The sequence below is a fragment of the Poecilia reticulata genome, linkage group LG9 (genome assembly GCF_000633615.1).
Source record: "Poecilia reticulata strain Guanapo linkage group LG9, Guppy_female_1.0+MT, whole genome shotgun sequence".
In the NCBI taxonomy this organism is placed as follows: Eukaryota; Metazoa; Chordata; class Actinopteri; order Cyprinodontiformes; family Poeciliidae; genus Poecilia; species Poecilia reticulata.
This window is the reverse complement of record NC_024339.1, coordinates 11209728-11236873: the sequence shown is the minus strand read 5'-3', so window position 1 is coordinate 11236873 and position 27146 is coordinate 11209728. Positions and strand designations below refer to the sequence as shown.

The following is a 27146-nucleotide window of genomic DNA, read 5'->3' as shown; positions in this document are numbered from 1 at the left end:
GACAGTCTGAGTGTGTCTGAAGAAAGTGAGGGTTTTGCACCAATTTATTTTATTTAATATATTACTTACTATTAGCACGATCCTCAAGAACAACATTTACCTTCAAATCTAACCAGATGATAACCTGGACATGTGGTTAGCTGCTCAAAAACAGCTAAAAAAGGGGATTACTACAAAAAGTTTTCAGAAAGTGGGTTAAAAAATATATTTTTCATTATAGTTAACATTTGTATTTATATTTGCCTTTTACTCAGATTAAGTAGCTGGCTTTTCTAATGATATACTCTCCATTACGTAGCTTCATCCATAGTATTTAATTAAACTTTATAAGTTTGCTTCCTTAACTCACTGGCTGCTGCTTGAATTTCTGCCCATTTTCGGATTGTCAACAGTTGGCTATAAATATCCAGACTCAGACACCGTCCGGACAAACAAAGACCTGGACATCTGGTTAGAGGACACTCACCCGAAAGCAAAGATGTCTGACTGTTTGGAGAAAGGAAGCTTGTCCTCCTCTGTGTCTGGAGAAAGCTGCTGAATAATTTCTGGGGCCAGGTGACACAGCCAGCCGTTGGGGATTCTCAGTTTGTCTTCTCTCCGGCTGCAAAGCAGAAAGACACAAACGCGGGTATTTGTTACAGAGTGTGTCTCTTCCTGTTGTGTTGTGATAACTTGCTTTTATGTAGTTTGTTGCATCCATAGAGCCAGAATTCTGGTTTGCTTAAAACAGCTTTGCCATATATTAAATTGAATTTTAAGGATTGCACCGTGTCAAATTCCACCGCAACGACATGAGGGGGGAAAAAAAAACGACAAGGAAATACATGATGGTGTCTTCAGCCATCTGTGGTGCCGTCATGTTTCCAGACTAAAAAATAAAAGAGTCGCAGGTTTGCCATAGGCATCTGAATTTCCTTGAAAAACACATAGCAAACATAATTATTGTTTCTGGAGGCTTAAGGCCAGTGTGGTTTGACATTTAGACTTTTATTATTAAATGTATAGAGCTACTGTTTGGACAGCTTGTGTCACATTGATTATTGCAGTAGATTGTTTTAGTGTCAGTGCAAATAGTGTTGTGATCATGATTAGGGTAAATGTAATTATTGTTTCTTTATAGCAGAAAGACAAAACATGAACTACAAAGTGCTTTGCTAATAAAACCGCTGGTTTGGTTATAGAGAGCAATATGACTCAGTGTAAACTTACCTGATGCCAGCAGCAAACCAAGCTTACTTTTCCGTTGCCAATCGGAATGGGAAATTACATTTGCTTTTAATTTTGTGAAAAATTAGAAAACATCAGTTAGAAACTGGTCTATAGATTACAGTCTCTTTCACTTATGATCAATTGATCAGCACTTCTTACACACGTCTTATTATTTAATTATAATCTTCTATTTTATCCATACACACAAATTATTTTCATAAACATGGAGTCAAACATGTTGATTAATTATAAAAACCTCAAAGGATCACCTAACCATCAAATTCCCATACAGACACAAAAACCTGCAACGTTGGACAACTGAACCAATCAGAGAAAAGGTGATGGCACCGCAATCTTTGACTTTCTGAGTCTCTCTGATGCTACTTTTAGGCACTCTTACCCATTTAAGAACCTCAAGGTCTAAATGTGTAGATATTTGTTTTGTGAGGACAAATGTCAGCCTTGCAAAGATTTTCAGAAGGATTTAGATAGGAGGCTGTTTCTGGTGAGCTTAAAATTGTTCTTTGTCTCCTTTTCAAACCTTCTTTTGTGTTGCTGGACGTGAGCTTCAGGTTATTGTGCCAATGAAAGACCCAGGACCTTCAATTCAAACAGTTTTCTGACAAAAGAGGCTTTTTTGGAATATGTAAGATTACTGAACTACTTGGTGTGTTAAAGGAACAGAATCCAGAACCTGAGACCCTGGTAAGCTTTTGGGTTGGTGTATATGAAAGTTTTAATAGAACAAGTATGCAAGGGTTAAAAAAAAAATTATCAAGGGACAGTCTTATATTTCACATTTATAAAAATTCTGTTATTCCTTTGGTATGAAACTTAAGTTTTTTGTAAAAGTCCCCAATGATGTTTATGAGCAGATGTAAATATGTAATTGTGGAATATTTTGGTACATTCAGTAATTACTGCCATATTTTAAAGATCAAAAAGTAATTCAGTAACAGTGTAGAGAGATTGGAGAACCACAATAAACCTAATAACTCCTTAGTGTTTGATATTTTGCATAATCCATGATTTTGCTATAAATATGTGTTAATGTAATAAAAAAAACCTTGTGAAGATAATACGTGTTTAATCAAAGTTGTCTGTCTTTAACTTAGATGAATGAAAGGCTCGACTTTGAAGCTTGGAAATCCTATGAAAAAAGAAAAGAAGGCTTTTAACATCTTCTGAATTCAGTTTTTATGAACGAAATATGCTTCCAATCACCCTGTCACAGCAAAAAGCTGCATGTGTCAGTTTTGAATTAAGCTTCCAGGTGTTTATTTGCAAAACAAACGTAAGCTTCTGTCTCTAACGTGCTTCATGCATATTTACCTGCCGGCCTGCAGAACTCCAGATATGGTAAAAAGTCCAAAGTCAGTGATGACGACTTTGCCGTTATCATAAAACACATTCTTGGACTTCATGTCTTTGTGTAAAATCCCCTTAGCGTGGAGGTAGCCCATCCCCTGAGAAGAAGGGGAAGGGAGATATGTGAATGTCCTGTAATGCGATGTTTGCTGCTGAAGTGTTCCTGGGAATCAACGTTGTTTCTTTTTTCTTTTACCTTGACCATCTCTTGTGCAATCTGTCGCGTCTTGTTAACGTCCAGGACAACCTTGGCATCCCGCACCACAGAGTAAAGTGTCCTGCCTTTACACAAGCTGACAGAGAGGAGAAAGGTCGTAGTTTAGAACATTAAATCAGCATAAAAAAAATGAACCATAAAATCTGCATTGTGAGAAGAAAAATACAAAAGAGATTGAAGCAAAGATTGTAGGAATCTGTTTTCAAAAAGGTATTTCACAACATAGTTGATCTATAAACTGTCCAATATGAAGATCCCCTGCATACTCATTCAGACCAAGATGACCTGCGTGATCTGCACTTGGATAAGTAAAGCCTTCATATCAAACCTGTGAGTGACTGATTATACAGTAGAATATCATTAAGAAGTTAATCTCTTTCAATAGTTCCCTTCAAAAAGTGTCCCCAACCTGTACTGGTCCTGAAAAAAACACACTGAGCCATACAGTGTGAAATGGATCTTTATGACTGAATCTTTGTTAATCCAGCTTTATGCTTTAATTTTGTGATTATTAAACAATATTTTCCTCATTGCTGCATTTCTGATAGAAGGTGCAACACTTCTGCAGGGCTGCCCTCACATAATGCATTTTAATAGACAGCTTCCCAACCCCCCACTGCCTCACACTTGAGACCCTCAACCCCGACTGAGCCCTCACAGGTGACCAGCAAAGGACCCGAGGCCCACCATTCATACATATTCATCTCGTAGCGACAAGCTGACAGGAGCCAAATCTTTAGGAGCCATCCCACTTCATCCTTTTTCTCAAACGCAGCTTTCTGTGTCGGATGGCAAATACCTTCACCTCTGACAAAAATAAATAAATAAAACGCTAAYGAGGCCATCTTAACATGCTGAGATTCACCCCTGTGTTTCAAAATGAGGTGGTTACGCCATGTGCATGAGCAAAAAAGCAGCAATGACATCACAGATGACGTCAAACGCATAAAACGTGTTCTGTGTGCTCTGCAAAAAATCAATCCAGACTTAGTCACAAAGGAAACAATCGAAAAGTAAGGAAGCAATCAGTGTTAATGACCTAACTCACGCAAACAGAAATTACTCATTTAAAAATAACCAATATACTTTATTTTAGCTTGATTATACTAAACTAAGTTGCACTTTGACCTGTATAGGGTTGTTAGAGTTGCATCTTAAAGATATTCCTCCTCATCATCAGTCTGATATGTAGAAGCAGGATAAAAAAGCCACCTTTTGTACTGACATTTGCTATTATTTTCAGCAATCACCAGAGAAGGTTTCCAGGAGGCAGGCAGCTCATCTGCCAGCTCCCCTGCATTCACAGCAATTTCATCTGACATCACCTGCAGTCATAAAACTACAACTACAAACGTGTAACCTGTTACACAGTAAATGTGAAGAAAGCAGAGATGTTTTTCTTGCAGAAATGTGTTTGCTAAAAAAAGTGCATATGAATCCAGTGAGATTCTCCATTCTTTAGTAAATAAACGGAACAGGAAAGAGAAGAAATGAGAGGATGATGATTTTCTGTGTGACTTTTTTTTCCAGTGTGAAGATAACAATGGCAGTCTCCAATATCCAAACAATTTGCTTTTGAACATAATTAGCTTTGCTAATTAATTAAATGAGAGCATTTCTTGTGATGTCCTTGAATAATAACAGGCCCCTCTCCCTATACTGTGAGAACGCAAGCACTAATCCATGAAATAATTAAAAGGTGTTAACTACGTGAGAAAATTCATTCAAGTTCACTTGCGATGCTTTATCTGCTATCAGCCTGTCAGAAAAAATCCACTGTTTGCTGTGAGGTGTGGGTGGTTCATCTACTCGGCAACAGTCGCAGCCTGTTCTAATCATAATGTCTGCATGTTTCACTGTCAGACTCTCCGTAACGGAGCAGATCTGTGGCTGATCTGAAAGGAGTGCCAGGGGGGAGATGCTGACTGCAAGGACCTCACAGCTGCCAGCCCGCAGAGCAAAACCGCACAGTTCACAGATATGATGCGATCAGCATGAAGCAAGTCAGAACCACTGGACAAACGTAAACTGTATTGTTTATTTGACTTTCTTACTCGCACGAATGCTGTCAAAAGCATGTCATTAAAAATAATAATCTAGAGTGCTATTTTTGTAATATTTTATGTAAAAAGTTCACACAATTTCTTTACCTTTCTAAATGTTGCATTGCTTGATGAATACCAATTAGGGCTGTTATGATTACAAATGCTACAGGATGATAAATTACCCCAGAAATTATTGTGATAATTGATAATACTGTTGTTCTGAGATTATTCACAAGTGATATATTGATAATGGCATAATAACGCAAGTTTTCCTTCTTAAAAAGTATAATACTTTAATTTTGTACAGAACACCCCACACTGAAAAATATATGCAAAATAAAACACAAACAAAAACAACAAATAAAGAGGAAAAAGAAAACACACAACAAAATAAAAGGGATTATGAAGTCTCTAATCAAAATTGCCCTTTAAAAAATATCAATTATCATAATGGAAATTAATGAGCTCATTTTAATTAATCATGCTATTAATTGATTAATTTCTCATTGCGACAGGCTTAATACCGTACATCAATTTGTCCGTATGATCCATGCGGTTCAGCACACCCACATATCAAATTAACACAGAGCCTATTTAAACCTGTGCGATACATTTACATATATGTACAGAATTAGGCCTTTTCTACGTAATTCTGTTCGATTTTCATCTCTTTCAATCCCCACCTGGGTTTTCTCCCACTGACGGATAAATCGGTCCGTTTGAAAATATTTCTGATTGTGAAAAGCTTGACAATAGAAACAGAAGATGCAGCAACACAACTTGTTCAGTCCTCAACAGAACTGTCTCCCCCAGATTTCTTGTCCCAACATAATCTGCAGCATCTTTTCTCCCTACCTGGTGATGATGGCCAGATGCGGTGGGCTCATGCACACCCCCATGAACAGCACCACATTCTCATGGCGAGTGTTGCGGTACGCCATCACCTCCCGTTTGAAAGCCTTCAGCTGGTCTTCGTTGTCCCGCTCGATGTCGATCAGTCGGATGGCGACCTCTCCGTGCCACCGTCCGTGGAACACCTTGCCGAAGCGCCCTTTGCCGATCATCTCTCCAATCTCCAGCTGCTCAAAGGGGATGTCCCACTCCTGCAGGAAGATGCTCGTCTGGCTGGCTTTGCGTGGGAAGTTGCGAGCAGACAAAAGGGACAAATTCATCTCCTCAAACTCATCGCCGGAGTCCTCGTTGTTGGCATCTTCATTCTGTGGTGAAGCAAAGAGCGCAAACTAGGGAATTAGAACTGTAGCTTAACAGAGTAACAAGTAATTGTGTTATTGTTGTTGGAAATGGGGATTAACATATTTATAGCAAATAACCCACATTTTTCCTGGCTTTTATCTATATTTCAATTCTTCACAATGTCCCCTTCAATCATGAACTTTTGCAACTCTCCTACAAAAATCCAGATCCATTCTGGGCATCATTGACATGGAAGTCCATCTATCAGGACAAATATAATACAGGCAAGTAGAGTTTGCATATATGCCACTGTGAATCTAATATCCAGCCAAATATCGTATCCAAGCAATCCTTTGTGGTTGCAATATTCCACATATAGATATTGTACTGATGATTGCAATTGTAAGTCATTGTATTCTTCCGTCCTACTACCAGAGTATCACTGGAACTGGATGATTTTCAGTTTGATTGGCCTTGACGGCTGATTGGCTGGTTGGGAACTCAAAAGTCCCATCTTTCCAATCAGTGAATACGCCACACTTAGCTCTACCAGGTTGCTCTAACAACAACACTGCCCAGTGTAGACTCTGTTAGTGAGTGAAGATGACTCAAAATTAACTAGTTTCAGTATGAGTGGGGTACTTAAAAATGAATCCAGAGATCACACAGAGACATAAGAAACAATTTAAAAATGAAGCTTAAATTGTTCCTATATCATGTTGAGACATGCCCGTGGTTCATTGAGGCTTTGGAGCATAACAAGACATTCAGCAGGTAATAGAAAAGCTGAACAAATCTTAAGATGCTCTATTTTATCTCTTTCGGACTCTGTCATGGAACATGCTGGATTTGAAAGTATTGGCAGTCAATATCAGAGATAAGACATGCATCTAGATTCACAAGGATATAAACACAGAAACTGCAGTTTTTTGTTATGTTACACCTGCTACCTGCCCTAATATAATTTGCTTAAGAGCATAAAAGCATCAACTCTGCAATCAATTTAGTCTTATCACGTAAAAATAACAATAAGATCCTGTTTTGCAGTGACTGCTCTCACACTGGGACATGGTATAATCTCTGCTCTCTATATTAATAAGTAATGATCCCTTGTGGCAGGAAGGCAAAGAAAAATATGATCAATTCTGTTCTTTTCACATTTCACAATTAAAAGTAGATAATATATATTTTTTAAATCTTCTAAAATCTACAAAAAAGAACATACAATTAAATTTGAAAGTGTAAAAAGTACATCGCTAAAACAAATGAACTAAAAACAGAACCCCACAGACGTCCATGTCCCACAAAATGCAGTAAAGAAAAGCATTAATTAAGTATTCTTTCTATATGTCCTTGTTTAACAGTTAAACAAGGATAAATTGGAACATAAACTCATAGCTTATTGATTATCAGTGCCTTCCTATTTAAAGAAGAACTTCATTGTTATCTGGGCTGTGTGTTTGAAATGCAGGCTGCTGTTCAGGCTCTTACCAAAGGAAACAGAGTTATAAAAAGAGAAAACAACTAGAGGGGAAAAAAAGGTGGCTGAGTTACTCTGATTTGATTTTAAATATAATGAACTGAAAGAGTGAAAATAGGCTATTCAAAGATGCCAGCTGGGATATAATTCAAAGCAATCTGCATTACATTTTCTCAGGATCCATCATTGTTACAGAAACAGAACTGACGAGCAGCAGTCTCGCTGCTTTTGACGCATAACTTACCTGGAGGCACCTCGGAGAGCCAAGACAAATTATGCTAAATGGGAAAACCACGCAAATGAGTGTGACGGTGAGAGCTCTGCTTGCATTCCATTCACATTCACTCACAAATTCACACGACAATGTGGAAATGCAAAGCAACGCATTGATCTGAAAACTTTGAAGTAACACCTAAATTCAGATCGATCAAAGAAGGACTCACATCTGATGTCGGCTCCACTTCGATTTGAAGTAAGGGGTTGCCCTCATTCCTGGAAGAGAAACAAGTTTCAACGAAAATATAAGCTAATAGAGTCTCTACATTCATATAATTTTAAGCACTTTTTAAGAACTGATCAAGTGATTTTCTGACACTGCAGAGGCTCTAACCAGAAATCCACCTGCTATGGACAGATGATTTAGTGATTGTGACATTTGCAACTCCCTCTGGAAATGGAGGTTGTGAAAGAAATGTGTGATATGTTAGTAATAGTTACTGTAATGTGTAGCTGCAAACCTTCAACAGATGAAGATATAGTGTCAGACATCTGGCACGCTCAGATCCTCAGGTTCATTTTTTAGACACTTATTTTTATTTACACTTTTTAACATCCATTTCTATGTGTATAAGGATGAGAAAAAAATTGGGTCCTGGTTAAACTTCCTTTTGTTTTAAGCTTATTTATTGCTCTGACTGTAGTTGTGGCCACGTTTACAGTGGTTAGCTTTTTTGTAGAAATTAGCAGGTCAATGCATCTGCCTTACTGGAACAACAATGTCTTTCTTAACATGAAAAGAAGCAAACAGAAATGGTCAAAGTCATATTTATTTCCCCGTCATGGCTTACTAATTAAAAGCTTCTACACACAAGTATAAATTAAAAAGCTTAATTTCCATTTCTTTTAATCGGATTCTTAAGGGTGCGACTAATTGTGGCTCTGTAATTTTGTAAAACAACAAAACAAAAACAATTATTTCTTAATTTGTTTTTTTCCCCTCACTAAACAAATGCAGTCAAATTAAAGGCAGAAATGTTCTGTGTTTAATTATACTAGAGGAACAAAAGACTGAATTATTTTAAACCTTCTCACACGTCTTTACCAGGAGTGGCAATTAACGTGTGGTGCACTAAGTGGCTGTTTTTAATAGCCGTACTTTGACTTATGAAGAGCAACATCTACTACCTTGAATGCTATGTTTGCTTGTCTTTCCCACTTTGAAGGGTAAGATACTTTAATTTCCCATCATTGTTTGTGTCTGGATTTACAGCACCTGGTTTCTTCTGCTGCAGAATTATGATGCATGTCTCACGTCAGTGATGTAAAAAAATTCAACATGATCTTTCAGGCTAGACATTTTGAAAACTATTGGATACATATTTGAATAAGTGGCACTTATGGAAGTGGGAAAAATTAGATTTTTTTTGGTGGGCGTGTCAAAATCAGGTGGTAGAGACTGCCATGAAAGGTCAGATATGGGTCGCATGTGCCTGTCGTGTGAATGTAGCGTATGTCACCTCATATTTAGACAAGACTGCTAAGAAACCTGGGGAGCAGCATATCCTTTTAAAGACTGTATCTATATATTTTCTGCATATACATTTGAGTACATTGCTATAAATTCAAGTTTTCTTTAACATGTTTTCAAAACAAATTTTGTGTTTGATTTTACATGCATTTCAAAAGAGAAAAAGAATCTTATTTAGTCAAGAAAATACACTATATTTTAGCATCGGACTTGTGAGACTTTGCCAAATGAAGCATTATTGCCGCCTTAATTATTTACAAAGTTTTGTGGATGTTGTAAAAAAAAAAAAGAGCTACTGGATTGTTTATTGTATGGAAATGTATTCTGTGTTGCTGCTTCGCTGCGCTGATTGCTGATTGATTGCAGCTGCACCTGATAAACTGTGGGTGCCTGTGGGTGTGGAGCAATCTTGGAGAAGCTGAAATATTTGCTATTATACCGACAGACACTTTTTGTGCACCGAAGCACGACGCAATAAATATGCCGCAGAGAAAGAATGTGGATCTGAGCCTGCGTGGCTGGATATTGAAGCTACTTGCCACCTTTGTCTGTGCACTGCTAACCTTTTTTCAGTCTGCTTCCAACAAGACACCAAAAGAGCAGCCGTCCCGCTGATGTAGAATCCCTTTGTTAAACGCGAGGTCTGTTATTGAGGCCACCTCAATGACTATGAAATGAGCCATTTTCACAGCTTCGAGCCATTTCTGAAATTACATCTGCTTTATTTTAGTCATTTCACAGAACGTGTCTTCTCTGTCACAGCGGCCTAAGAACTGAAATCACAGAATATTGTTTTTCTTCATGAAATAGTTTGAGAACTTTTTGTGACCACTAACATATTTTTTATTTTGCATTGGAATTTGTTTTATTTTCCTTTTCTTGTGCCCCCACATGTCATGATATCTCATCATATTATATCGGAAAGAATCCTGGAGACAAATTTTTTTTTAATGAATAAATTACCGGCACCACTCCACAACACGGTAAAAGGACTATGATGGATTCATGAGTACATTTTGAGCAGGGTAGAAATGTAAGAAACTCCCATTTCGTGACCTCAGTTTTTTTTGTCTCAATCTTTTTATTAACTTCAAAGTGCATTTTCACCCTGAGGCCCAATTAATTTCTGACCCCAGGATGTATACCTTCAGATTCATGCACAGTGGGAGGCAATAACATGACTAAAACAAGCCCTCATATTCCACACTGTGTAACATTAGTGTGTAACCTCTAACAACCTCTCCAGAGGTACATTAGCACTTGTTAACAAAGCATTCCTGGACTCTGGGCAGAGACTACAGGTGAGGCAACTTATAAAATAATGTGATTCCTGTGGCGCCAGAGGCTCATGGTAGCGGTTCGATCTCTGCTCTAATGAGGGAATCCTGCAGGGCGTTGAGGTCTGAAACAGGCCCTCATTAACCCTGGGATGAGGCTGTTAAGGCCAGAGACATCTGTCACCTGCTACTGCAACAGCATAGCAAGATGTGGGTAGAGAGGGACAATATCACCGGTGAAGGAGGAACATAGGTTTTAAAACTTTGCTGATGCATTTACATTTGTCAAAGGACAGACAACAGAGAGAGAAAAGAGAAACAGTAAAACACTGAAAGTGCTTCACTTAAGTCACAGAATTCAGAGACAAGAATGTTTAGGATATTATTCTGAGGGACATATTTAAAATTATTCAGTTGCAGATGACAGAATGCATCATGAACAAGTGGAGAAGCAGAGATAAACAATGTGACGGACTGACGGACTAATCACAGGGAGGAAATGTATCGTTTGCAAGGGAGATTTCTAAATAAGTTTCTCCTCAAGAGCTCATTTCTTATCTCCAGCTATAGAATATTTGTTCTGATGAGGCTCATTTGTCAGATTAAAAGTGCATTTTGCAAATGACAACCTTTAAACATACTTTACATTAAGCCCACATTTCTGCATTAAAATGTGTGTTATTGGTTAGATGTAATATTCTAGCTTTCCAAGAAATTAAAATGTCATGTTTTTAGTAGCCTTAAGCAGAAAAGCATAATTAACAGAAGTAAAGGCTTAAAAACACCCATTTCTGTGTAATTGATCTATATAATATGTTTCACTTGAGTTACTGAAACAATTGTATTTGCCAACCATTAGCAGTGGATTATTTTAAGCCATTTTCGAAAATCATCAGTTATGTTCAAAAAATGAATTTGCTTAATTGATTCCTCTTACTTTGAGATATTTATTTAAAGATTTGATCTTAAAGCTGGCAGCTGTTTCAGCACTCTGGCACATAGATGTCAAAACATGTACCTTTATTGTAGATCAGCTTTTTCATGCATAGCTTATATGAATAACAAAAAAACAAATACTTTGGTATTTTCTTCTGTCAATGTAGACTCAACAATGATATCATTACAACTGACCATCTGCCTGTAGATTACATTTCTCTTGTTTCCTGTGTTAGATTGAGATGCTAATCCAATTAACATCGAGGTCGAAAGGCATCTCATCACCTATCCTCCTCTTCCGGATGTTTTCCCATGACCAGTGGCTTCCTCAAAGACTCAGTGAAAATCCACTTGGCATCCCAACTGTAGCGTGAAGTAAAGGCCATGCTAACATTAGTCTCTGAGTAATCGTCATGTCGTCCCTCACATTGAAATTGTCACCCAAATATCTGTGCTCCAATAAGTCTGACTTGGCCTCTGAGCGGCGGTCACAGAGAGGCAGAGAGAAGCGCGAGGAGGAGACACGGTATCCTGTCAGACAAGGACAGAGAGAGAAAAAGGGATGGATGGATAACAGTATGTGTTCTACTCACCCCTGTTCAGAGAGGACCGGATGCAGGATGACTTGCGGTGCTCTACTGGGAGGTGCCTCTGGTGTAACATCTGGAGACATCGGAGTTACAACACTTTATAATTTATCCAAGCAATCAAAGTTATATATGCGTATATATAAAATTAGTTCAGCTTATCTATGAATTAGGTAAGCACAATTGTTTGGTTCTGTCAAATGAAGGCTTGAAGAAGGAGCGATCACATTATTGTCATGCCAAGGCTACAACCTAATCACATCCACTTGGACTGTAGGTGACTGTAGGTACCCCAGAAGTCTAAATTATAAAACTTCCTGGTACAGCAGAGACTATGCACATGGAGTCCAGCCACTGCCGCTTTGGCTGTAGCAAAACAGATCTTACAAAGCTGGTGACACAAATCCATGTTCTCCAAAAAACATATAGAGAGAAACTGCTATGTGTTTTCTGAGACAGGAACTGTACATGGTGTAAGAGTTTTGATTTAATCTTAGTCTACAATCATTTCTAATAAATTATACAACCTGGTTTAGAATCTGCAAACCAGTCTAAGACGTCTTTAAATTACATTTATGCAGGTAAATACATGAATCATTTCTGATTTTAAAAAGAACAAAAAACTAGATTTAAAAAATGCCTTTTATCAATCATGCACACACTGGAGTATTTTGATAAAATGGATGTCATTTCTGAAGAATAATATTGTCAGAGATTGAATAAAAGAAGCAATTGTTTTTCATTTCACCTGGTGAGTTGTTTTTCTCAATAAAAATGCAGAACAGAAAGATTTAGACGCAAACATGCCAGCAGTAAAATGTCTGCATTCAAATTTTGCCTAGCATGGCACTGTGTGTTATGGTACATGTATCTGCATATGTGTAGGGAAAAAAAGCTGTTAATATTTTACTGTACTTTACATAATAGGACTTTCCAAAATGATTGGCACCACAGCTAAGGATGGATAAAATCCCTTAAAACATACATCCATGTTTTATTGCAGTGGCATCCACTCACACAAAAAAACACATCAATCCAGTTTTTTTATTTCAGTGCAGGACTATGTTATGAAAAAACATGTTCTTAAAATGATCTAAAATCGATTATATATATCCGAAGCATTTTTTTTTTAAATGTATGCTTTGGTCACAGTGTCAGTGATCCTTTGTTTAATAATGCATGTTTTCCAGTTTCCCTGCGGTATTAATATGACATGATATTGCTTCTCTTAGCCATTTTTAAAAACTAATCAAACAAAAAACATGCATTCAATTAAAGGTGTTGTGTGTTGATTTTTTAACTCATTAATTAGAAAAAACAGCAGCATCTTGCCAAATGTGCCCATTGCCTGAATAAAAGTAACAAAATTAAACTAACTTCAGCTGTGACAACCAAAGCTAGTTGAGGATGACATGCTTATCTTGGCACCATGAACATTTACTAGGATGGTAAGTGAAAAACCTATGGAGATAGAAAGTAAAAAGTGGCATCCTGGAATCACCAAGTTTCTATAAAAACCCTTTTTAAAGATCATTGTAATAAGCAATGTACACAGGTTTAAATAATAGATTGTTGTTTAAACAGTAAGGTAAGGTAAGGTCACATGCATAACATCACACCTCATAATTTAAGAACTGTACATACATTTAATAACTTTATGTTACCTGTTAAATTAGGCTACATGAGTAAAGTTTTAAGCTATTTTTTCTGTTCTTTGACAGCACAACATTTCACAGGGAATATGAAGTAAGGGCAGCTTTTGTGTTGACTCTACCTCTGAGAGACACATCATAACTGCTGCCTGTGTTAACACACTGTGACAATTTGTGACAAAGTGCAAGCTGCAGAAAGTCCCTCAGTTGCATGGCACATTAGAAGCTGGCACTGTCACCTCACAGCAAGAGGGACCTGTTTTTCCTTTTTCATGAATGCTTTCATGGACTGGCTCCAAGAACCTGCAAACCAGAAGGACTGCAAGCGCTCAGAGTCCAATCTGAGCCATTTATATGCAATATGTAATTTATGTGACAAATCTCTATATTTCAGCCATATGAATGCTGTGACATGAATGATCCCACACAGATTTATCACAACTATTATGTTCACATTCGAAAACGTTCAACGCAATGCTGGTCTTGCCACTAGGCACCTTATATCCTGTAAAAGTGGTTTGTGTTTTCTTTTGTAAACGAGGACCAGCATTAAACTTATTATGACATTAGTGTTAAACTGGATCAATTTCCACATAATACTCTCACAGAAAGTGACAAACTAGTTTTGTTATGCTGATGATTAAGGCGGTTAATATAAATTTCACTAAAAAGAGTATATGAGTCGACAATAAGCAACACTCTGTCCGCAGTACAGCACAAACACACGGCTTTCCGAACACCTGCCTCAAACAGATCTCTGCAAGTTACACCGTCTGCTTTCCCCCCAAAACCTCTCCAGGTTCTCCCAGCTGTAATAGGCTGCCAAATGAGCTACTGGTGAATGGTACCACTGCTGACAAAAGCGAGAGAATCTGGGCTCTGACAAATCATTAGGAACCCCAAATGAGACAAGCATGAGTGGGTGTAGGAGCCAACAGCCTTCAACAAGCCAAGGTGAGAAAAGAAAGAAAAAATGACTACTGACATCAAAACATTCTTTCTTGCTCATCATTGGTTGGTTTCAAAGCACTGAAGGATTTAAAATGATAAATTACTAGGGGTCTTACCAGGGAAGATGAATTGCTGCTTGTATTTGAAGTAACTGGAGGCTGTGGAAGGAGGAAAAACAGATGAGCCAGAGTTAAATGATCTAATCTGAGCTTTAATGGGGTAATACACAGAGTGATTACAAAATGCATTTTCATTTTCAATAAAATTATTAAAAACTGCATTTTGAATGCTGTTAAGATAAAAAAAAGTTTTTCGAAAAATCTAATCAGCAATGCAAAAATGAGCAAAAATTTCAACTTTTTGTGCAAAGTAGAAATTGTCTAGGCTTCCAAAATGTTCAACTTATGTCTGAGCGTCATGCCTTATAATATTTTATTTCTGAAGAAAATCTGCATCTACTCTGACTGGAATTTCAATCAAATAAGCAAAGAAGGTTGTGTTAATGTCAACATTAACTGCATCAAAGTAAAAAAGAAGATATTGAGCATGGCTAAAGCTGTGCTAGGCTTCTTACAAAGACATTCACACTCATTTCAGTAACAGTGCATAGAATTTCTCAGTCATTAACATTTAGCTTACATCTGAAATTTACTGGAAAAATTGTCAGAACAAAGTCAGCTGTAGGTGAAATGACCCTTTACTTTGTTCCAAGAAGTCACGCCACTGTTGTCACAGTTTGCTTATGTGCATGTCGGATTCAATGTCACTGTTTTTAGAAAGTTTTTATGCTAAATCACATGAAATGTTTTTTGAACTTCTCAGTTTGAAAATATTTTTTATCAAAAACTTTGAGTGTGGACAGCAGGTTCAAACAAGGAAATGTATTTCACAAAAGTTTAGTTTGGGCAGGGCTTAAGATCCTGCCTGCACTTTTTAAGATTTAGAACGACAGATTATGAGAAATACATTTTCAAGTTTCTTACCTACGACACGTTTCTTCATATAAAATCAAAGCAATTTACTCTACCTCTGAGAGACACATCATAACTGCTGCCTGTATTAACACACAGGCAGCAAAAGGTAGTACTTTTCACCTTTTTGTCACTTATAAACCTATCCAGGAGATTTATTACAGTGAATGTAGAATCTTTGAGAAGTGAAGCCAATACAAACGGTTGCAAACATTAATTTTAAAGCGGGTGTCCAAACCGGAGTACCCGGAGAAAACCCATGCATGCACAGGGAGAACATGCAAACTCCATGCAGAAAGACCTGGACTGGGAATCAAACCCAGATCCTTCTTGCTGCAAGGCAACAGGTCTACCAACTGCGCCACTGTGCAGCCGTCGTCTGTGTTTGAATACATTATATCTTTTGAAATGCTTTACTGATAGAGTAACTACACATACTGGTAAACCTCCTACGTCCAACTAACTGAACACCTCTCACTTCTTGTGGGTCATTAAGTTGGACATGAAGTTGAACCATGTTTTGTTAACTTTGTTTGTTCCTACCGGTCAAGTTGAACTGTTTTTGTTGCCGCGCCGACTGTGGAGAAGGATGCAGTGGTGATGGCGGAGTGGCACTGCTGGGCAACGGAGGAGCCGGGGAGGATGGAGTGGAGGAAGTGGTGGATGATGGATTACTGCTGGAGTCCGGTTGGTAGGGGACTGGGATATGATCCTGGAGAGAGACAGGAAAAAATCCCTGAATTCATACAATTATCAATCATGCTCCTGAAATAAATATCTTCAAAACTCTGGTTCAAAGTGATGAACAAAGCAGTGGCAAAACAACAACAAAAGAAAAAAAAAATAGCTTCTCACAGACACAATAAAATCAGTCTGACCATTTGAAAAAGACTGTTATGCTAAAACATGTCAGGCTTTTAAAGATGCAGATCACCAGATCACTTACGTGCAGCAGCTTCATTTCCCTCCAGTACTACCAGATCGATAGCCCTAAACTTAAAAGCTGCATCATATGAGTTTGAAGAAATTCCTCTGCTAGCAACTGCTTGTTCTAAATGAAAATTAGCACATTCTTCTTTGATTTCCAATTTTGACTTCCAATGATTCACTTCCTGCTAAAGAGCCCCCTGGTGGTTGAAGAAAAATCCACAGAAAAGCCACACCGGACTATAAGCCGCATGGTTCAACGCGTAGGAAAAAAGTAGCGGCTCATAGTCCGGAAAATACGGTACATGTCACACGCAGGATGAAGGTTCTGGAATTGGTAATTTAATTGGTCGACTGTTTACTCTTACATGATTTACACATGGAATCACATCGATATGTAGAATTGAAGAAAGTTTAACCCAAAATTATTTTTAAAATATATTTATGAATGCTCTACTGGTAAAATAGCCCTCAAGGTTTAGTACTATTGAAGCTCTTGTTTTCATGTCCCTATCGACAGATTCAATCTAAACCTTCACTTTTAGCTGCACAGTGGGAAACATACGATAAACTTCATTCCAGAGGAACTAAACATAAACCCTGAGCTGCCAAACATTCAGCGTGTGAAAGCAAATGCATCTGTGTAAACATCAATGTCGCTGAAAGATATTTTTGTACCCTTTTCTTATCCCTGGAGAAAAAACAATGACTCATAACCCGCTCCCATAAGTGATAGAACGTGATATGTAGGACAGGTTACAAACAATGTAATTTAGAGTTTATTTGTCATGCCTACCTTGTTGATTTTGTTGGTTTTGGGGAGCGTCTGACTGATGTGCAGGTCTGTGTACCTGAGCGGATTGTTGATGTCACATGGCACTGATTCAGTCCGTACCAGACGAGCTACTGTAGAAAAAAAAATAAAAAATGAAAGCAGAGAAACACTTAAGCTCTGTGGGAAACTTAAACACTTGCTTAATAACTTCAAGAAAATCAGTCAAGCACTGCTTCTTATCTAAAAAAGAAAATAAATCTCACCACTTGTTATGAAATGCTCACATTATGAAGAAAAAAACATCTTAAGGGGTTTATGTTATTATGAAAGTGTCACATTTCTTATAAAAGCATTGTTGAAGTGGTCCAATTAGAGCTTCTTACCTTGAATCGTTCCCTGTTGATCTTATTTGGGGAAAAAAAAGAGGAAAAGCAGGAGAAGACAAAGGGGTTTTTAGTTTTCAGTGATGTTAGTGTCAGGTTAAGCAGTGCATCATCCAAATCATTGCTCAAGACAGACTTGATTCATCAGTCAGTCTAGAACATTTTGTTTGTTGTAATTAATAGTTTTCTTTTTTGTGGGGACAAAAACACACTCTTTATGGCCAAGATATTTAAAAAATAAATGAATAATTATGAGGGGAGAGTAGATATGGATCTGGAGTGTAGGCATCTCCTCTCTTTTAATAGAATAGTTAAGAAGTTTCTCAGAACCTACAAAGTTAGCATATCTCGATAAACACAAAGCTGCCCACTCATTAGATTTCACCTGGGGCAGCTGATTCAGCAAACCAAGTACTTAGTATCAGTTTGTGATGCTTCAAACTTTACTTTACTAGAAAAATAACTGAACAAAATAGACTCATGACGAGCAATATTGTTTCGCTTGTTAAACAAGGATAAGTAATAATTATCTTGTGATATCAGTGCAAAACATTTTTCAGTTTAATTAAAGCTGAAGCAATATAAGACAAATGCCTGTGTAACAACCTTCCTCCTCCAAAGAAGATATCAAGTTATATGTTGATGTAAAGCTTGCCTATATGATGCAAGCTTTACATATCAATGCATAGAAATAATAATTGAGTGATGTTTTTTTTCTTTACAATAATTTATTAGTACAGGTTTAATTTGTCACACATTAATAATCAACATTTTTGCAGAATCAACTGAATTTTCTGGCACAGAGTGCCTTATTTCTCACTCTGAAAAACATATGGGTAACAAACTCAGCTTTGGGTATTACTAAACAGGGCCTATTCCAGATTACTAGCAGCCTGACACACATCAGAAAATTAAAATGTGCCTGGAGCGACACAAATTAAGGTAAAGATGCATTCATGCAGGATAAAAATGTTCCAACTTCCATGAAAAATTAGCATTTACCCCAAGGCTTTACAGTATGATGTTCCTTTGTAAAGTTAATGAGATGAGGAAAAACAGGAACATGACAAAGACTGGCATGTTCCGTGAACTCTGTAATCTTTCATAATTACTTGTCTTGCACTGTGAAAGTAAAAATGTCTATAGCAGTCTTTATCAAGACAATGTATGCGTTAAGCATTATACATTACCTTTGAGGGATTCTCGTCCGCCTCGCTGTATAATCAATAAATGGCAAGGTGGGGCTTCTTTGGTGCATTTGTTGTGGCACTTCAGCCTATATGCAAACAGAATACAGAGACTAAATTAGTGCCTATTAGTTGCCATTTGAATATTTACTCAGAGTTCAAACTTATGCAAACAGGAAGCATTAACATTAACATTGTCAGACAAGAAATACGAACTGCAAATTTATGTAATGAAGATGAAAACAAAGAGGTTATACAAATAGCAAGCACACAGTTAAAAGAAATAAAAGATCAATATGGTTCACTTGTTTTTAAAAACATAACTAATAAAAATGTGGGATTAGATCTCAATTACTACTAGAAATTTAAGAGAAAGCTGTCAAATATTCATGATACCTACTTGCAGTTTTTACATTTTAGTCCAAACAACATTCCCTTTCCACATACTATGCATGTCTGGGACATCCAGTACTTGGTGGAAAACCTGCAAGTAAGAAAAGACACAATAAAGTTGGTATCATCATATCAAACTCCTTTGGAGCTATAGAAAACCATTCATCATATAAAAGCATTTTGCCTTCTTATAAATTAATTCACAATTAGTTTCTGCAAGCTGCCTGGTTCTTCATATGCAAGGATAATACACACCTGCAGGAGCTTCTTGTATAACAGTGTTTACCATTGCAATTTCCTCACCTGCTGATTTAATTTGGGCCCATTTCATTTTCCATCTTTTTTAAACTCAGTCGAACGAACAGACAATCTGAAGCACAGTAGTGAGGTCACAGGGTTAATATCAATAGAACGATCAGTCTGAGTGATTGGGAGTTTTCAAGCTTGTGTTCATGATTAGAGTCCAACACAGCCTCTTCCCAAGCAAATCCACAGTGCTCTGCAGCAAGAACCAATTCCCTGCGCAGATTGACTGACCGTTCCAAACACGTTTGTGACAATTGGCAGTATTTACTGATGCAACGCCTGGACGCCAGTGGTGTCGCTGGCTGGCTAATGGCAGGTGACTAATCTAGTTTGACAGAATCAAAATCTCTTTATTAGACCCCTCCTTTGCCTCAAATGAGTCACACCTCACTCCAACCAATTCCATTTGACAGAATGTTTTAGCGGACTGTCAATTATGTAGGACAGTGAGGTCAGATTCTGCATGACGAAATTATCTTTCAGCAAAGAGGGGGTGGCAGTGTAAACACATGCATTTATCTGAAAAACACAGAAAAAAGGAAAATCTTTAAATAGACAAATGGAATTCAAATAGCTTGTTGTGTTAAAGGGAAGGTGTTTTGCAAAATCAATTTTTTGAGGTTTATATCAAATTATGAAATCATTCCCTCATCAAGAACATGCAGAGTGTTACTTTGATTCAATCAAAGTAATTCAGGGGCACTTAGGCGCCTGCTAGCACAATGTACCGCCTATTTATCCAGCAGAGCTGCAACATTAGAGTTCCCCTGCAACTCCCACTCAGTTCCTTCAGATTAGCAGCAGCAGTTAGCAAACACTTGGTGGAAATGTGCATCTGCTGGGCTTAAAAATACAAGCAACTTATCAGTTCAACACTCCTGCGTACTGTTGTGAACAGCATCATTGGAGATACAATGTTGTGGTGACGTGCTGAAGGCGGACTTCAGGAAAAGGTTGGAGCTTCTTAAAGAAAAAGAGGCTATTTATTACGTCATCCCAATGTTCTTCTGTCAAACTGAAAACTTAAGCTTAAGAGCAAACAGGCTATGCTTCCTAAAAAAAAAGATCTTAATTTGACAGCATTAATACAATTTTGCTAGGAAATAGGGCCAAAAATCCTCCATAGCGACAAACTAAATGCCAGTCAGACCACAGTTTTGATGGCGGAACCAATTATTAGGTTTCATGCACAAATATTTGTTCACATAAGGTGAGGTAAGCTTGGATAGTTTTTCTTCTCGTAATAATTAAAATGATTTCCAAACTTATTACTGTTATCTTTCATATTAAAACTGGTTTGACAGCAAACATTTTGAGTGTGACTAAAAAGCAAAAACAAAAGAAGTCACTTCGTTGGCCAATACAGTTTTTTTTTTGCAACACTGTATTACGTAAATTGGAGCTTATTTATTAACCACCTCAAACACTCCAGAACACGCAATTTTCTTTAGACTTACCGGTGTTTTATTGAGTTTCCAAAATCTCTTCGGGGAATCTGTGGGGACCAGCGAGGCACTGAAAGAGTGTCTACAGAAAAGAAGAAAGAAAGAGCAAGGTCTTCATATTTTTTTTTTCCACTTTAAATGGTAGTTCTGACAGAACATCTATGAAGAATTGACTAAATGTCTTGTATTCACTGTTTGTTTATTGCATATGGCATTTCACAGTATGGACATGCTTTTGTAGCAACCTTTAGGTCTCAGCTGTAATCAGCAGTTCAGACAACTGAGTGTCAAGATGTCACAATAAATTAGATGTCTTGGCGAAATCCTAATTGATGACAGGGTTAATGGTCACATACCACTGACAGCTATGTTTTCATTGGGATGTCCACAGATCCACAGCTAGTTAATTTGTTTCCAGCCTTAATTGCTAAGTGGACAAACTGCCAAATGTGGTCATAATACTATATGAATAGATCTGGGCTCCTCGTGAAAAAACCGAGCAACTGAAAATAACTGTCACAGCAAATATAGTCAAAGCAATTGTGAGTTTATCAATCAACACACAGTTTTCATGGTGCTCAGGAGTAACTGGTTCCCTAAACTATTATTCAAAGTGGTATTGTTGAAGTTCTGTATGTGTTGTTCCAGAACACGCAGAAACTGACTGGGTCCAGTTGATTCAGCTTCCTCTAAAATCTTCTTACCAATAGACATTAAATGACACAATGAAATCGAACACATATTATACTTTAGTTTGGAAAGGATTGGACAGTAAATAATTGGATCTTAATAGGATGACATGATTGGATTTAATGGAAAAGAACTGAATTGATTTAAACTTAATCTGACTAAAGATGGCTTCTTCATAATAGTATACAAACTGGACTTGTTTTTCTTGTAAAGGTCCCTTGAGACTGCACGTTTAGGAAAAGTATGAACTGAAATTGAAATTTGAAAGAGGCCCTTCTTAGTTGACTCCTACGCACAAACTGCAAAGAGCAGCTTTAAGGTTTCAGACTGGATGTGAGGGTTATTGATGCATACAGTTTCTATCCATTCTGAAATCTAGAAGGAGATATCTAATACTGGTTTCATTATGTGGCAGAAATTGGTAGAAATTATACGAAATTTTGACACAAAGTTATAAAGTTTTCACCCTGCAGAGAGCATTTTGTCACATTTAGTGAGAAAACAAACTACTATGAGATTATTTCTCTATCTATTAGAGTACAATAGTATCTTCAGAGAAAAGTTAACCTGATTATGAGCTGTGTATACTGGTAAGTCAATCTTCAACAGTATGACACAAACAGCGTCAACAACCAGTATGTTTGATCTAAATATCCATCCATCCATTTTCTTACACCCTTGTCCCTTAGTGGGGTCAGGAGGGTTGCTGGTGCCCATCTCCAGCTAACGTTCCAGGCAAGAGGCGGGGTCACCCTGGACAGGTTGCCAGTCTGTCACAGGGCAACACAGAGACACACAGAACAAACAACCATGCACACACACACTCACACCTAGGGACAATTTAGAGAGGCCAATTAACCTGACAGTCATGTTTTTGGACTGTGGGAGGAAACCGGAGTACCTGGAGAAAACCCACGCATGCACAGGGAGAACATGCAAACTCCATGCAGAAGGACCGGGGCCGGGAATCGAACCAAGAACCTTCTTGCTGCAAAGCAACAGCTCTACCAACTGTGCCGCTGCGCAGCCCTGATCTAAATATAATATTTCTAACATAAATATGTTTTGACTATTACATTTTGTTAGTTACTTTGATTACCGAAGAGTATGTGCAAATTTGCCACGGACAAAGACAACTAAAACAATAACAACATGACTACAGCAGCCCAGATGGCAAGACATACGAATTCAGTTAAGTAAAGTAATGAAAGAAAATAGAAAATTGACCACCTTAGTTACAAACTATGCTTTCAATTCTTAAACTAATGACATCTACTCCAGAAAATAGTGTCACAAAGCAGCTATTAATGGAATTTTGTGTTTTTAACCTGTCTTCAAGTCGGTTGTCATCTAATTCACTTCCGGTTTGGACATTTGTAAGACTCTTGAGAAAATTTAATAAAAGCAAAACAGGAAACAGCAAAACTTTTAATTAAATATGCATTAGCACACAAAACCATGTGTCAGCGGCAAATAATAATTCAAGCTCTCTGTGTGCTGCACTCTTTTAAGCCTTAGAAATGAAAACTAAATCAAATATTTTCTATAATACAATCCAATCGATCTGTGAGTTTACACACAGGTTTCATTTAGTTATTGGGCTACTTTTATGCTGTCTGCAGTCCATTGTGAGCAACTCGAGCTTAAATAGAAGTTCACAAAAAAGTCTTTCGCATGGTCCATTAGTGCCTGCAGAGACTGAGCAGCGCAGTACATCTATGTGTAACCTCCTACTGAATGGTGATCATGGCAGCCCACACAACAGCGCTGGGTGCGTTTGTTAGCTGTGGAGCTGTGCACTAAGATAGGGGTAACAATGATTTAATAACAAAATAACTATGTAGAACAGTGTTGACAAAGTTATAGATCATACTGCACAGTGAACCATCAAAAATTATTTCAACCAAGTTCATCGCGATTAGATATTTATTTTCATTTTTGACTCTGCATATGATGTGCGGTCCAACAGTGCACATTGTCCAATAGAAGACCTTCAGCAAACATGAAAACATTTTTGAAAAGCATCACGTTTAGAGTTTACAAGAAAGTCTGACAACTTGGAAGAAAATAAAGCGATGGGGGATTACTAAAGTATTGCACTGAACTTCTGTATGTGTATGGAATGTCCCTTTAGGAGCTAAAAGACTGTATACACTTCATGTATAAAATCTTGAAAGAAAATGCAATGATTCAGTCAAGATGAAGAAATTTTTGTCTCATCAGAGACAAAAACTTTTTAAGTTTAGTGCATGTTTTCTATCAGTGCAGGCAGACAGAAAACTTCTACTGTATGTTTTCTGTCAGCCTCATCTGACAAAGTTGCCCTTAAAGATTGTAACGTGTCAACAAGTGGCCCTAATGTCTCTGCAGAATGAAACTATTTCATAGCATAAAATTAAATCAGCTCAATAGCCAACTGCAAACGTACCCAATAGGTTTACAGATAACTCTGAAAGCAAATAAAGTTAGGAAAACGCTTTAAAGTGGCCTAATGTTTTAGATGTGCTACTTCCCCCAACACAGGTCACTGAAATGGACATCTTACATCCTCCTATCCTCCACATCCCACACTTAGCAATATGCCATATATTTTTGACAAAACCACATTGAACTGCACTGTACTTTTAGCATGTGGTGTGCAAGACAGTGCTGTAAAAAAATGAAGGTTTTGGATCTAGACAATTGGCAAATAATTAATTTGAAATTACTCATGCAGGTATCAGAGACACCCAACATCAAAGCAAGTCAACACCTGTTTCAGGTAGAAGTCCTGAGTTATGGCACCAACCGCGGACATATTAATATCATTAAAGGTTTACTTTAAATCTTCCTTCAAAACGCTAGTCGATTAACTTCAACTCTGAACTGACAAAAACATCAGAAGAAGTGAAGATGGCAAGAAAACAATATTATGCAAGTCAGACATGAATGCTTTTCTTTTGTGAGTCTTTATGTAAATTTATTCATGAGTATTGTGATGCTTTTAGCTAGAAATGAATTCCAGGAGTACATAATTCTGGGAAACTTGAAAGTGTTTTGTTTCTGTGTGAGTACAGAAACTAACAACTAATCAGGGAAGTGTAAAGATAAAACATTGAAGGAATAAATGCCCCTGGACCTTCTTTTCTCGCTGCATAAAATGCCTGCAGTCCAATAAATGGGTCTGTGTGAAATGAGATGGATTTAAACATAAAAACTTCAAATGCAGTGGCTATTTATTTTGTGAATTTTAAAGGCTTTTATTTCTGCTGGATTTTTTCCTTCAAGTTCAAAATTCACTTCAGTCGTTTAGAGAAAGATAAATAATACAGGTCAAAGTATTTACCCGATGGGGCAGAAAGAGGCAATTGAAATCTAAAAATGCTTCGAGGTTTTTGTTTGGCCCTGGTGGTTGCATGAAGCTACTGCGCTTAGTGTGTTACTAATAGAAAGAACCAAGACATACCAAGACAACCTTGTTAGATATTCTGCCTGAATTACCGCAGCTGCCTGCTCAAACACATGCCGTTCTCAAATGCATTAATTTGTACTTCAAACCAAAATACCATCTGCCCAAAAGCGTCATGTCCCTCCCAGTATCAAGTAGGTTTTGTTGTTGTTGTCAGAACAACTCAGTAATCCCCTATAAACAATGTGTTGCCAATATTTAATCTTGTAAGCAGTTTAATCGATTTGATTAATTGATCCCCAGGTTGCTGATAATCACCTGCTGTAGACAATGATAATGTCGTGGCTCTGGTGCCATCGAGCATTTCCTGATTCCTGAAACACCCTTCCTCTGCTCCACCTCCAGTCTCTCCAGAGGCTTGATGTCTTCTCTCTGCACTCCGATGCATTGCTCAATTACACTCAATCATCTCTGTAACCTAATAAAATAGGGAACTGACATCATCTGGCTCTTGTCGGCCTGGCTGGCAACTGGCAGATGACTTGACCTGTCAACAGCGGGGCTGAAGTTATTTATCATTCTGTATATGTATGAGTGTGCTGTTGACATTATCTTCAACAAGAGTCTTTGAGGGCACTGCTAGTCCTGCACAAGTGGTTGAATCTCCAGGGTATTGGAGAAATCTAGTTTTTAGAAAAATGCATATGCTTGATATGCAACATATTGCCATGTACCTATATTCAAAGCCTCTTCTCTAAAGTTGTAACTCTTGTAGCACATTTAAAGAATTATAATTTTGGCACTATCATTCAGAAATGTTTTACTCCAACAGTCAGTGTATGATGGAATAAACTGTGATAGACAGCAAATCTAAGAAAAAAAGATTATTTTCAGATTCTTTAGTTGCACTTCACGATTATCTCATTGTAACAGCTTTCATATTGTTGGAGTAAAGGTAAACAGAGTTTCCTTTTCTGCTCTTCCACTCTAAATCTATTCAAATGTGGTTGCTAAGTAGCATACCTTCATAGCAACTGGAGACATCCATGACAAAATTGCATCAAGAGAAAGCTAAATGGCATCGATGGGGCATGTTAGAAGGCTCTTTTAAAGTCTTTTGTAGGTATGAGAAATATGTTAGTCATTGTATAATGGTTTGTACTTCTTTTGCTGAATCAAGGCAATAACAGATTCAGTAACATGATAGTATTTTTTGAGCATCTATCAAAATAATTCTCAAGGAAAGCTAAAACACTGCATCTAAGAACAACAAAAGTATTCACACCAACAATATTTGTTCAAGTTTTGTACTTAAATGCATTTAATTCATATGGCTTGTAAAGATGAAATAAGTTTATACTTCTGCCCAAACTTTTTTGGATTAAGTTAAATCAATGAAGACTGAGCAGCTTTGTTGTATAGTTTTTGTTCACTTTATTATATGTTTTTCTGCCTTTTTTTCTTAGTCTCTTCCCAAAATACTCTTTAAATGTTTGAAGTAATATTTAAATTGAAATATTACAATCAAAAACCACAGAAATGATCAGTTACGATAATCTTTTACTTAGTGCTTCATATTTTGTAGTCAATAATATCTAAGTAATATCAATTTTGACTAGTACACAATGTGAAGGATGAGATTTACTCCTACTCGTTTTTTGATATCTTAACAAAATTAAAGAATTTAATTCAGTTCATTTATAGTCTCAGTTCACAAGAAAAAAAAAGAGATTATGGGTATATGTATGAACATACTGGTTATATATTATGAGGAGTAACTGGTAAGGAGATACTTCAAAAAACTTGCAGTTATAATTGAGTTTCTAAATATTGATTGGGGCTGAATAAAAATACAATTTACTCTTTTTATATTATTGAAGTATGCAAGTATGAGGTAACAAGAAACAATGTGGAAAAATTGAAGGGAAGTTTTCAGAATACTTCTGAGAAGGTGAGAAGGCTGTTACGTGCATTTTTTTCCTCTAATTTGTTTTCAACTTAATAGAAGATTTTATATA

The 27146-nt window shown here is 37.2% G+C and overlaps 1 protein-coding gene and 1 long non-coding RNA gene across 5 annotated transcripts in view; one reads left to right on the top strand and one right to left on the bottom strand.

Moving 5' to 3' along the window:
* ksr2 (kinase suppressor of ras 2) overlaps positions 1-27146 on the bottom strand; it is a 104247-nt gene that overhangs the window by 20034 nt on the left and 57067 nt on the right. For 3 of the 4 annotated variants that reach the window (XM_008417882.2, XM_008417880.1, XM_008417883.1), the window contains 13 exons: positions 21063-21132; positions 19307-19390; positions 18910-18995; positions 17720-17740; positions 17358-17467; positions 16178-16346; positions 14780-14821; positions 12067-12136; positions 7957-8005; positions 5695-6056; positions 2774-2870; positions 2542-2675; positions 467-601 (listed from right to left, as the gene is read on the bottom strand). In XM_008417882.2, coding sequence (XP_008416104.1) covers positions 467-601; positions 2542-2675; positions 2774-2870; positions 5695-6056; positions 7957-8005; positions 12067-12136; positions 14780-14821; positions 16178-16346; positions 17358-17467; positions 17720-17740; positions 18910-18995; positions 19307-19390; positions 21063-21132 — 1429 coding nt within the window. The remainder of the gene's footprint in view (positions 1-466; positions 602-2541; positions 2676-2773; positions 2871-5694; positions 6057-7956; positions 8006-12066; positions 12137-14779; positions 14822-16177; positions 16347-17357; positions 17468-17719; positions 17741-18909; positions 18996-19306; positions 19391-21062; positions 21133-27146) is intronic. The other variant, XM_008417881.1, reaches the window with a different exon arrangement.
* Positions 8199-11869, top strand: LOC103469868 (uncharacterized). Its single transcript, XR_534418.2, has 2 exons — positions 8199-8956; positions 11710-11869. It is a non-coding gene; the product is annotated as an uncharacterized LOC103469868 (long non-coding RNA).